This window comes from Oncorhynchus gorbuscha, linkage group LG07, assembly GCF_021184085.1.
Source record: "Oncorhynchus gorbuscha isolate QuinsamMale2020 ecotype Even-year linkage group LG07, OgorEven_v1.0, whole genome shotgun sequence".
In the NCBI taxonomy this organism is placed as follows: domain Eukaryota; kingdom Metazoa; phylum Chordata; class Actinopteri; order Salmoniformes; family Salmonidae; genus Oncorhynchus; species Oncorhynchus gorbuscha.
The window spans coordinates 43,953,364-43,966,758 of NC_060179.1; the positions used below are offsets into that span (position 1 = coordinate 43,953,364).

Below are 13,395 nucleotides of genomic sequence, written 5' to 3' on the forward strand. Positions count from 1 at the left end.
CAGTCCCAGTCAGTCATGTTGTACTCACAGCAAGGTCGTCCTCGGGTCTGAAGCCAGCCTGGGTGAAGGGTCGTTCCTCCCCCTCTCCGTCGGCCGTGCGGGGCCTCTGCAGCTCCTCCTCATACCCCACCAGCTCTTCGAAGCCCTCCGCCTCCCCGCAAAACGTCTCGTCGTAGCGCGACATAGCCTCCAGGATCTCATCATCTGTGGTGAACAAGATGGTGTCCCCGAACTGGTCCAGACCTAAGAGGAGAGGGGTGGAGGTATAATTCAAAAGATGTTAGAGGCAAACATGTTTTAATGCATGGGCAACAAATAACATTAAACCTACACTGAGCGTATAAAACATTAGGAACACCTGCTCTTTCCATGACATATACTGACCAGGTGAAAGATATGATCCCTTATTGATGTCACTTGTTAAATCCACTTCAAATCAGTGTAGATGAATGGGAGGAGACAGGTTAAATAAGGACTTTTAAGCCTTGAGACAATTGAGACATAGATTGTGTTTGTGTGCCATTCAGAGGGTGAATGGGCAAGACAAAATATTTGAGTGCCTTTGAACAGGCTATGGTAGTAGGTTTGTGTCAAGAACTGCAATGCTGATGAGTTTTTCACACTCATCAGTTTCCCGTATGTATTAAGAATTAAGTCCATGCCCCGACGAATTGAGGCTGTTCTGAGTGCAAAAGCGGGGGTGTGCAACTCAATATTAGGGATACTTTCTTAATGTTTGTACACTCAGTGTATTTTGTCAACAAACAAATGCTGTAGTTCTACGATCTAAATTAATATAATACATGAAGCTCGTAAAATAAGGACCTATTATAGGCCAACTGTGGTAGAACTATAACATGGGATACATTTGGGTGTCTAAGGAGAGAGGCTGACCCTCACTCATGATCCCCCCTACCTCCAGACAGTGTCCCTGACGCCTTGGCGATCTCTCCCCTGAAGATGCACCTCCCATCCAACAGCATCTCAGCCTCCTTCACCCCCCTGAACGAGTGGATCCTGGACTTGTTGTAATTCCACACTCTTATCATGGCTACCTGACATGGCCCAGCGAACTCAAGGTAGATCACATGACTCATCCCCTGGGTGAACGGCGCCAGCCACAGGTGCATGTCGTCCTGCGTGCGGTTGATTCCGTCGATTAGGTTGGCGACCACGCGCGGGTCTTTGCCGTAGGCGGGTAGCACGTTAATATCAGGCGGGTCGGCTTGGATGTGGGCGGGCCGGACGGGCTGACCGCTGGAGCTGAAGACTTCCAGACTGTTGAGGCCCACGTAGTGGCGGTCACCCCATGTGGACAGGATGTTAATGACCAGACGTTGACCACGTGGGAGGACCGGAATCTCAAACTCTGGCTCGGCGAAAAGGTCATCCACCGGGTCATCGCAGAAGCCCCCTTGAGGGGCGGGTGAAGAGAGGTGGGATGAAGAGGGGAAGGGGCTGTAGGGGGGGCCTGCTGGGTCGGAGGTGAGTGGGGCGATACTGGCGGCTCTGGAGGAACGCTGGAGGAACGCGTCAAAGATGTCGCCCTCGAAGCCCATGTTGGAGATGCGACCACGCTGGCACTGGTTGAACTTTGTGAGGGAGTCCCAGGACTCCATGAGGTTGTCATCCTGGGCCTGCCGGCTGTGGAGCGTGGCCCGGGGGGTACGATGCTGCCTCTTGCTGATGCTGCCTGACACTGAACTTGGCTCCTCTGTGGAATCAACACACTCTCATGTTACCTCAAAGACCATGCAGAGTACCTAATACAAGTGTAGTAGCTAAGCAAGCTTATTTTTTGACCGTTTTATACATTGCGGTACTCTATATCATTTTGTGAGTAAGAATTCTCCAACTAAAGTTATGACCCACAATAATCCTAACATAATTGTACATATTCCAGTTATGAAGATGATACAATTTTTATGGTAATGATTATGTAATTTTCATACTGAATAGCCCAACTCAGACAGCTGGTGTGATAACTTTCAGCTGACACGTCCACAACAGATATGGTCAGAACCAGCTGGCATGTGCCCTGTGTGCGTGTGTGTGTGTGTGTTGTGTTTGTTTCCAGATAGGGGGAAAACAAGCTATTACTAGAGGGTCTGGGGGAGGATTCTGTCTGTTGTCATGGAGATAAAGAGAGATTATTATAGGATGCAGGCCTAGATTTGTTGTGATGCAGCAATCTGTCTGCTCTATAATCTCATTGAGAAAAAAAAAAAGATATGTCTGGTCTGCCGTTGACAAGAACAACGGGATTTCTCAATATCCTCAACATTGGGAAACCAATGGCAGATCCTGGGGGGAAAACATTCTTGAGTTGCATAATAGAGGCAAGTAGACAAACAGGCTACCACTAGAGATGATTCTGTCTCAAATCACATTAATCACATTAATTCTCATATCTTGCCTGCACAGCTCAGTATGCAGAGTAGATAAAGGAGCCGCAAAAGTATTGTACAAATGAAATTACTCACACAGGTCTTAGGACCACACGTACACACACACACGTACACACACACACAGTATATTATCCTACCTGTGGTCAGTCCAATGGCTCCATGCTGGTGCTCCTCTGCTGGTTTTCTGCTACTAGTGTTGTTGTTCATGCCTGAGCTCCTACGTCCACTAACAGGCCGGTCCTGGTGCTGCTGGTCACCTCCCAGGTCCAGAGAATCTGTACACCATTGGCCCTCGTTCCCAGTCCTCTCCACCCCCCGACACACCCTCCCCGGGTTACAGCCCAGCTCCGGGAGCACCGAGGTAGAGGTGGATTGGGGGAGGGGAGGTTTGGGCTCCACAGACTGCTGGGGCACTAGCCAGAGGGGTCTCTCCCTTCCGGCCTCGCAGCCCTCGGGGGCGCTCCGGGCCAGGGGCTGTAGCCACTGGGGACTCCTGGAGGAAGAAGGCTGGGTGGTGACTGTGCACTCAGTGGGTTGACCCGACTGCTCCAGCTGCTGTTTCAGAGGGGGGTGGGGGAGGGCCAGGTCCGGAGGGTCCATGTCAAAGGAGTCCCTCTGTAGGGGGGGACAGTTTGTAGATGTGGGGGAGGGGGGATTGTAGATTTGATCCTGCATGTCTATCCTGACCTGGTCTAGCCCCTCAGATAGTCTGTGGTTGGGGTCTCGATTCTCCCCTCTGCTTTCCACCCACGCGCTCTCGTCATGGCGCTGTGGGCTGGCACCCTGCAGACTGTGGCCGGGCCCCACTGGGCTGGGAGAGAAGGATTCTGGGACTTGGAGTGCCTGGAGGTCGATGCTGGTGCTGTAATCAAAGATCTGGTTGCCACAGCCCTTGTCCAGCTCACCTTCAAACACCAGAGTGCTGTTGAGGTAAAGATTCACATGCCGGGCACCAATGTCCAGGTCCTAAAAAAGAACAGCACAGCTATTTCAGGCTCTAAGCAGGGCAATATTTAGGTAATGCATGGATTTCGGTTGACCGTATAAGAAAAGCAACATCGAACATGGAAAATGAACAAGGAAAATGTCAAAGAGCTTGAATATTGATGTGAACGTGACATAGATCAACACTGAAACTGATACCATACTGTTAACCAAGGAGCTTCCTAGTTGTAGGCCCCAATATTCTTTCCCACAGGTATGTAGACAGAGTCAATTAAGCTAACCGTGCAGACGTAGTCAACTGTAAAGCTAATTGTAATTAGTCTCCTTACCAACACACACAGACAGACATGGTGGATGGCTAAATGGCTAAGACCAGACTCAAATCTCCTCAATCCCTGCTCATTAAATCTGTGTATCCCCACCCCATGGATCCCACAGTATCAAACAGCTCCTTACCTCACATCCTAAAACACACCACTAGAACCTGAAATAGGACTCAATGAACAGAGACACTGCTAATATCAACCCATATCATCCATAGTTCCAGACAGACCCCTGGTTGCCTGGGCTTTGTGATTCCAGTCCTTCCCTTTTGTTACAGCAGCAGGGCGAGAGGCGAGAGCAGTAACCTGGGCGTCCCCTCACTAATCCCCCAGGTCTAATCTCTTACTGTTCCACATTTGGACTGACTGGTAGCTCACACAGACACGGCTTGAAGACTATACCCTCCCTCCCAAAGCCTTCTGCCAATATGGTGGTCACCCTGTAGAATGACAGGGGCTGGCTGAAGCAAGCTGAATTTATGAGCAACTGTTAACAGATAAACACCTTCATCTTAGTAAACCCTGAACTAGGACTGGTGTGATGAACCAAATCAGATGCTTTATATATGTAAGGGCTGCACATACAGTAAGTGCTAACAACTTAAGTACCATTTCTATCAAAATCCATTTGAATCATTACCTAATGCAACCCTTTTTACTATAACTGGCAACTTCTACTGCAAAGGCTCCAGCCAAAAGCAGTGCACTACAAAATAAGGAATAGGGTGCCATTTCAGACTCAATCTGCCAGTTTGGCACTAAAATGGGCTCTTACACTGAGGCTCCTGTTGTAGTTCCAGATCTTGATCAGGGATATCCCAAAGTCCGGAGAGCGCTCCAAGTTCCTGATGATGAAGTACAGTTGAACCGGGAGATGGAAAGGACAGGTCCACATATGACACTCCTTTGTGGTCTGGTGGTCAAACCAACACACAGCAACATAGAGATAAGCAGTCAGTTTAAGTAAAACATTTAAATCTGCATTTTTTATTGGTCATATACACATATTTAGCAGATGTTATTGCGGGTGAAGCGAAATAGATGAATACATTCACTTACAAAGCCTGTGCAGTCAAAATGTTCATGTATTTTATATACACTGCTCAAAAAAATAAAGGGAACACTTATACAACGCAATGTAACTCCAAGTCAATCACACTTCTGTGAAATCAAACTGTCCACTTAGGAAGCAACACTGATTGACAATAAATTTCACATGTGGTTGTGCAAATGGTATAGACAACAGGTGGAAATGATAGGCAATTAGCAAGACCCCCCCAATAAGGAGTGGTTCTGCAGGTGATAACCACAGACCACTAATCAGTTCCTATGCTTCCTGGCTGATGTTTTGGTCACTTTTGAATGCAGGCGGTGCTTACACTCTAGTAGTAGCATGAGACTGAGTCTACAACCCATACAAGTGGCTCAGGTAGTGCAGCTCATCCAGAATGGTGCATCAATGCGAGCTGTGGCAAGAAGGTTTGCTGTGTCTGTCAGCATAGTGTCCAGAGCATGGAGGCGCTACCAGGAGACAGGCCAGTACATCACGAGACTTGGAGGAGGCCGTAGGAGGGCAACAACCCAGCAGCAAGACTGTTACTTCCGCCTTTGTGCAAGGAGGAGCAGGAGGAGCACTGCCAGAGCCCTGCAAAATGACCTCCAGCAGGCCACAAATGTGCATGTGTCTGCTCAAACGGTCAGAAACAGACTCCATGAGGGTGGTATGAGGGCCTGACGTCCACAGGCGGGGGTTGTGCTTACAGCCCAACACCGTGCAGGATGTTTGGCATTTGCCAGAGAACACCAAGATTGGCAAATTTGCCACTGGCACCCTGTGCTCTTCACAGATGAAAGCAGGTTCACACTGAGCACATGTGACAGACGTGACAGTCAGGAGACGCCGTGGAGAACGTTATGCTGCCTGCAACATCCTCCAGCATGATCGGTTTGGCGATGGGTCAGTCATGGTGTGGAGTGGCATTTCTTTGGGGGGCCGCACAGCCCTCCATGTGCTTGCCAGAGGTAGCCTGACTGCCATTAGGTACCGAGATGAGATCCTCAGACCCCTTGTGAGACCATATGCTGGTGCGGTTGGCCCTGGGTTCCTCCAAATGCAAGACAATGCTAGACCTCATGTGGCTGGAGTGTGTCAGCAGTTCCTGCAAGAGGAAGGCATTGACGCTATGGACTGGCCCGCCCGTTCCCCAGATCTGAATCCAATTGAGCACATCTGGGACATCATGTCTCGCTCCATCCACCAACGCCACGTTGCACCACAGACTGTCCAGGAGTTGGCGGATGCTTTAGTCCAGGTCTGGGAGGACATCCCTCAGGAGACCATCCGCCACCTCATCAGGAGCATGCCCAGGCGTTGTAGGGAGGTCATACAGGCACGTGAAGGCCACACACACTGAGCCTCATTTTTACTTGTTTTAAGGACATTACATCAAAGTTGGATCAGCCTGTCGTGTGGTTTTCCACTTTAATTTTGAGTGTGAATCCAAATCCAGACCTCGATGGGTTGATACATTTTATTTCCATTGATAATTTTTGTGTGATTTTGTTGTCAGCACATTCAACTACGTGAAGAAAAAAGTATTTAATAAGAATATTTCATTCATTCAGATCTAGGATGTGTTATTTTAGTGTTCCCTTTATTTTTCTGAGCAGTGTATAATTCCACGGTAAGAGGTTGGACAAATACTGTAATATTGCGAAAGTGATGATGATTCTCTTTTAGAGTAAGAGCTGTTTGAAAAGACAGCCTGAAACTTCAAGCCTGTTTTGGTGGGATGGAATTTTGGCCTGGCTGATGACATCACCGGGTGATAAATTAGTTAATAGACCAATAAGAAAGAAAGTTCCAAATCACTCTGCAAATAACAGCTAGTTTTCAGTTTTTCCCTCCCCACTCAGACCACTAAGACAGTCCTAGCAAAATTATTGTCCGAGGGGGCGCACAGCCTGACCGCGCACCTCCCCCAAATTCCCAACCAACACGACTCTGCAAACGCGTCTTCTCTTCTTCTCTTCACCCCATTGAATGGGGTGAATGTTGGAGAAATTGCTCGAGCCGCACTGAGAAATCGGAAAGCAAACAGTCCAATATTCTAGAAAAGTGCTGTGCAGACCTGTACAGATTTTGGACTATGATAAGCATTTCATGTGTATTAAGCGTATTTACAGTGCTGTGAAAAATAACTTGCCCCCTTTATAATTTCCTCTATTTTTGCATAATGTTTGATACTACAGTAAATGTTATTAGATCTTCAACCAAAACCGAATATTAGATAAATGGAAACTGAGTTAACAAATAACACAACAATTACATACTTATTTCAATTATTACATAAAGGAAGTTACAGTTGAAGTCAGAAGTTTACATACACCTTTGCCAAATACATTTAAACTCAATTTTTCAACATTACTGATATTTAATCTTAGTAAAAATTCCCCGTCTTAGGTCAGTTAGGATCACCACTTTATTTTAAGAATTTAAGTATGCTTGGGTTTCATTGTCCATTTGGAAGACCCATTTGCGACCAAGCTTTAACTTCCTGACTGATGTCTTTTGAGATGTTGCTTCAATATATCCACATCATTTTCCTGCCTCATGATGCCATCTATTTTGTGAAGTGCACCAGATGCTCCTGCAGCAAAACACCCCCACAACATGATGCTGCCACCCCTATGATTCACGGTTGGGATGGTGTTCTTCAGCTTGCAAGCATCCCCCTTTTTCCTCCATACATAATGATGGTCATTATGGACAAAGTTTTTATTTTTATTTCATCCAAATCATTTCTCCAAAAAGTACAATCTTAGTCTCCATGTGCAGTTGAAAACCATAGTCTGGCCTTTTTATGGCGGTTTTGGAGCAGTGGCTTCTTCCTTGCTTAGCGGCCTTTCAGGTTATTTCGATACTGGACTCGTTTTACTGTGGATATAGATACTTCTGTACATGTTTCCTCCAGAATCTTCACGAGGTCCTTTGCTGTTGTTCTGGGATTGAGTTGCACTTTTCGCACCAAAGTTTGTTCATCTCTAGGAGACAGAACGCGTCTCCTTCCTGAACGGTATGACAGCTGTGTGGTCTCATGGTGTTTATATTTACATACTATTGTTTGTACAGTTGAACGTGGTATCTTCAGGCGTTTGGAAATTGCTCCCAAGGATTAACCAGACTTGTGGAGGTGTCTTTTTTTCTGAGATCTTGGCTGGTATCTTTTGATTTTTCCATGAGGTCACTGAGTTTGAAGGTAGGCCTTGAAATACATCCACAGGTACACCTCCAATTGACTGAAATAATGTAAATTAGCCTGTCAGAAGCTTCTAAAGCCATTACATAATTTTCAGGAATTTTCCAAGCTGTTTAAAGGCACAGTCAACTTAGTGTATGTAAACTTCTGACCCTCTGGAATTGTGATACAGTGAATTATAAGTGAAATAATCTGTCTGTAAACAATTGTTGGAAAGATTACTTGTGTCATGCAGAAAGTAGATTCCCTTAACCGACTTGCCAAAACTATAGTTTGTTAACAAGAAATTTGTGGAGTAGTTGAAAAACAAGTTTCAATGACTCCAACCTAAGTGTATGTAAAACTTCAGACTGCAACTGTATGTAACACCCAATGCCCCTGTGTGAAAAAGTAATTGGCCGCGTTCAGCTGCAATGACTCCAACCACACACTTCCTGTAGTTGTTGATCGGTCTCACATCGCTGTGGAGAAATTTTGTCCTACTCTTCCATGCAGAACTTATTTAACTCAGTGACATTTCTGGGATTTCAAGCATGAACTGCTCGTTTCAAGTCCTGCCACAACATTTCATTTGGGATTGTCTAATTTGTGTTTTTCTAGCCATTTTCATACAGACTTGATTGTGTGTTTTGGATCATTGTCTTGCTGCATGACTCAGCTTCCGCTTCAGCTTCAGCTCATAGATGGATGGCCTGACATTCTCCTGTATAATTCTCTGATACAGAGCAGTATTCATCGTTCCTTCCATTAAGGCAAGTTTTCCAGGTCCTGAGGCAGCAAAGCATCCCTAAACCATCACACTACCACCACCATGCTTGACCGTTGGTACAAGGTTCTTACTGTGGAATACATTGTTTGGTTTTCACCAGGCATAATGGGACCCATGTCGCCCAAAAATAAATGCAGTGCATTCGGAATGTATTCAGACCCCTTGACTTTTTCCACGTTGTGTAACGTTGCTGCCCTATTGCAAAATTGATTTTAAAATACTTCTTTATTTGTACTATTTTCTACATTGTAGAATAATAGTGAAGACATCAGAACTATGAAATAACACATATGGAATCATGTAGTAATATTTTAGATTCTTCAAAGTAGCCACCCTTTGCCTTGATGACAGTTGTGCACTCTTGGCAATCTCTCAACCAGCTTAACTTGGAATGCTTTTCCAATAGTCTTGAAGGAGTTCCACATATGCGGAGCACTTGTTGGCTGCTTTTCCTTCCCTCTGCGGTCTAACTCATCCCAAACCTTCTAAATTGGGTTGAGGTTGGGTGATTGTGGAGGCCAGGTCAACTGATGCAGCACTCCATCACTCTTCTTCTTGGTCAAATAGCCCTTGCACAGCCTGGAGGTGGGTTGGGTCATTGTCTTGTTGAAAAACAAATGATTGTCCCACTAAGCCCAAACCAGATGGGATGGCATATCGCTGCAGAATTCTGTGGTAGCCATGCTGGTTAAGTGTGCCTTGAATTCTAAATAAATCACTGACAGTGGCACCAGCAAAGCACCCCAACACCCTCACACCTCCTCCACCATGCTTCACGGTGGGAACCACAGATGCAGAGATAATCCGTTCACCTCCGCGTCTCATGAAGACACGATGGTTGGAACCAAAAATCTCAAATTTTGACTCATCAGACCAAAGGACAGATTTCCACCAGTCTAATGTCCAGTGCTTGTGTTTCTCATGCAAGTTTCTTATTATTGTTGGTGTCCTTTAGTAGTGGTTTCTTTGCAGCAATTTGACCATGAAGGCCTGATTCATACAGTCTCCTCTGAACAGTTAATGTTAAGATGTGTTTGTTACTTGAACTCTGTGAAGTATTTATTGGGCTGCAATATCTGAGGCTGGTAACTCTAATGCTCTGCAGCAGAAGTAACTCTGGGTCTTCCTTTCATTGTGGCGGTCCTCATGAGAGACAGTTTTATCATAGCGCTTAATGGTTTTTGCAACTGCACTTGAAGAAACTTTAAAAGTTCTTGACATTTTCCGGATTGACTGACTTTCATGTCTTAAAGTAATGAACTGTTATTTATCTTTCCATATTTGAGCTGTTCTTGCCATTCTATGGACTTGGTCTTTTACCAAGTAGGGCCATCTTCTTTATACAAACACTACCTTGTCACAACACAAAGGATTGGCTGAAACCCATTAAGGAAACATATTCCACAAGTTAACTTTTAACAAGGCACACCTGTTAATTGAAATGCATTCCAGGTGACTACCTCATGAAGCAGGTTGAGAGAATGCCAAGAATGTGCAAAGCTGTCCCAAGGCAAAGGGTGGCTACCTTGAAGAATCTCAAATTTAAAATACATTTAGATTTGTTTAACACTTTTTTGGTTACTACATGATTCCATTTGTTTGATTTCATAGTTTTGATGTCTTCACCATTATTCTACAATGTAGCAAAAAAAAGAAAGGAAAAACCCTGGAATGAGTAGGTGTGTCCAAACCTTTGACTGTTACTGCATATCTAATCAATGTACATACAATACTCCAATAATGACAAAGTTAAAACAGGTTTTTAGAAATGTTTTCTAATTTGGCCTAACTGAGGAGCTCAGTGACAATTCAACGTGACACTGTCATTGAATGCCACCTTACCAACAAGTCAGTTTGTAAAACTTTGAGTTTTGGTTCAGATCTGATAACATTCAGTATCAAAAATATGCTAAAATAGAGAAAATCAGAAAGTGGGCAAATACTTTTTCACAGCACTGTATATCACCTGATGTGCTATGTATAATCCTTTATCATGCACGACATAAAATTAACAAAAGGATATCTACTCATAGGAAATGTCACCAAAAATCCCTACAAAATGTATAAATATTAAATATAATGCATCAAAAACCTTTCTAAATAGTTTAATTTGTGTTGTCAGAAAGGCTTGGGGGGGGAAACTTCCAACTCACCTTAGCATTCCCATTGACTAGCACTCCGAGGTTCCCAGGGGAGTCGGCGTTCCGGATGTCCAAGTCGTGAGGCGACACGTACATCTTCCTGTTCCCTGGGCCGAAGAACTGCATCTCCGTCAGCCCCACCAGGCACCTGTTCCCCCAGTTACTCAGGATCTCCATAGTGACGTACACGGTGGGTGGTGCCTCCACCGAGACCCGCCTCCTCTGCCACCATGACAACGACAGAACTTCACGAGTCAAGCCAACCGTCACTTCATAAAGTACATCATACATGTGTGTGTTTGGTGTTTTCATGTGTGTCTGTCTCTCTCTCTCTCTCTCACTGTCTGTCTCACCTAGTTACTCACCGGTGGTTTGCTATTATCCGTCTTCACTGTCTGCGGGATTTCAAAGTTTGTGCCTGCCTCTAGTTTCTCCAACGCCTTTAGTAGTCTCTGCTGTTGCCTGAAAGAAAACGATTACTCATCAATTCTTTCACCACATCAATAGTCTTTGACCCTGCTCTTGGTGATTATCTATGGAAATGGATGCATGGTCACAGACAGTTATTGAAGACTCCCTACAGCTTTGTTGACTAAACCTGCTTCAAGGTCAGAGGTTAGGCTATCACCTACAGGTTTCTGATCGTTAGAGAGCCTCGATCGAAGGTATACAATTACTGGTGCTCTGGCACCGCCCATCCAAGACATTACCACAAGTTTTGTACTGTACTGCAGTCCGTACATGCTGTTATTATCCCGGCATAGTACACAAGCATGACGGAGTTAGTTATGCCAGTGTCTTTCTAAACTGTCACCAGCTAAGACTATATCTGGCCACTTCCCGATACGCAAACTAGCATACATTATTATAGATGATTTCATTCTCTGTAGTATGCTATTTGTGGATACTATTGGAACATAGCCATTCAATGTTTTTTTCCTTTGTGACAGTCAAGGATAGAAGAGATTAGTATAGACCCGGATCATGAGATTAGTATAGACCCGGATTTGACACCCTGGTACAGACTTAGTTCTCTCTATATGCATAGATTGTAGTGATAGCAGCGTGTAACGTTGCAGTACACTACCTGGGACCCATGAGGATGACTCTCTGCATGGCTCTGGTCACCCCACTTTCATCTTTGTCGTCATCGTCGTCACGCAGCGAGCCGTTCATCATCTGGTATCCCATCACCTGTGGATTTACAATGGAGGAGCGCAATGGAGTTAGACCTAGAGAGGATAATAGCCTAACTATATTCAACTAAATTTAGAAAAGATTAGAAAATAAGAGACAGGGATAGGGCTAGACTGTAAAACATGAATCACTACAGCAGACAGGTCACATGAAGATAACACAACCCACTAGCTGACCCTTCACAGCACACTGGTTGTTCCCATAGAAATATCATTAAATTCATTCATTCTATTTCTATGGTTGTTATCTGTCCTACCGGGGTGCGGCTGAAGGCCCTGGGCTCGGGGCTCTGCAGTGGGCTGTTCTCTCTCTGCAGGGCCTGGAGCACCCTGCAAGCCGTCTCCTCCGAGTCGCGCTCCTCTTGGGAGGCCTTCCTTGCTGCAGACAGGGGGCGCTCTACATGATTCCACGGCCCTGAGAGAGCGAGTGGGGTCAGAGAAAGAAGTGTGGGGGGGGGGGGGAACGACCATTGTACACTTGACTGTTGTTTACTATGCAACAGCTATTTTCTACTAAGGCATCTTAGGTTTATGAATGACATGAATACAGGGCAGAACATACGTTGAGGATCTCTGCCATCCCTGCACTCTTCTGAAGAGGGCCTGTCCAGAGTTTTGCTCTTCACCAGCAGAGGCTTGGTGGGTATGTAGGTCTCCAGGTTGTCTTTCCTCTTGGCCGACAGCGAACGCTCGATCTTACGGCCTGCAACGTAATGGACAAAAGGTAAAGAAAGGTCAAAGAATAGAGACAACCTGAAGCAAATGCCAGGCTCAATAAAATCTCTAAAGTGCCGTCCTCTACTTGTCTCCTTCCTTTCAGCTGCAATGATATAAAAGATCTGGTGGGTAACTCCTCAGTAGGCAGCCACCATATTACTTTCACCAATCCTTTCATTTCAGATCAGTGCAAACAAAGGGGGGGACAAGGAAAGGTAGCCACTATAGTTGATGGTGAAGATGCACTCCTGGCTGAATAACATAAATACAGGTTATCGTAATCCATATTGTTGGAGTACCTTTAGGAGAGGGCCCAAAGTCCAGCACTATAAGGTCTGCAGGGTCGTGAAGGCAGCCTTTGGGCCCAGTGGCTCGCGGATGGTTTGTGTTAGTAGATGTTTTGTTGGAGGAGGAGGAAAGAGGCAGACCTAGCTCTTCCAGGCTCTCCGTGCTCTCCTCCCTCTCAATCTGCTCCTCCACCCACTCCTCGTCTGACTCCTCTCCCGCCGACCCCCGGCTGCCGCTGCTCCGCCGCATGCTCACCTCCAGGCTCCGTCGAAGCACCTGAGCGCCAAAAAACACCAGGGGTATGTTCAATTGAGTTGAAATGATAATGAAAAGTACATGGATTTCCTCC

The 13,395-nt window shown here is 45.6% G+C and overlaps 1 protein-coding gene across 9 annotated transcripts in view; it reads right to left on the reverse strand.

The window, feature by feature from the left end:
• LOC124039901 (katanin-interacting protein-like) overlaps positions 1-13,395 on the reverse strand; it is a 47,045-nt gene that overhangs the window by 20,508 nt on the left and 13,142 nt on the right. For all 9 annotated transcript variants that reach the window (XR_006839641.1, XR_006839640.1, XR_006839642.1 and 6 more), the window contains 10 exons: positions 13,058-13,322; positions 12,604-12,744; positions 12,299-12,456; positions 11,933-12,039; positions 11,211-11,307; positions 10,858-11,067; positions 4,452-4,589; positions 2,546-3,374; positions 917-1,714; positions 29-243 (listed from right to left, as the gene is read on the reverse strand). Coding sequence is in view for 6 of the 9 variants with exons in the window: in XM_046356437.1 (XP_046212393.1) it covers positions 29-243; positions 917-1,714; positions 2,546-3,374; positions 4,452-4,589; positions 10,858-11,067; positions 11,211-11,307; positions 11,933-12,039; positions 12,299-12,456; positions 12,604-12,744; positions 13,058-13,322 (2,958 nt within the window). In the remaining 3 variants the exon portion in view is untranslated. The remainder of the gene's footprint in view (positions 1-28; positions 244-916; positions 1,715-2,545; positions 3,375-4,451; positions 4,590-10,857; positions 11,068-11,210; positions 11,308-11,932; positions 12,040-12,298; positions 12,457-12,603; positions 12,745-13,057; positions 13,323-13,395) is intronic.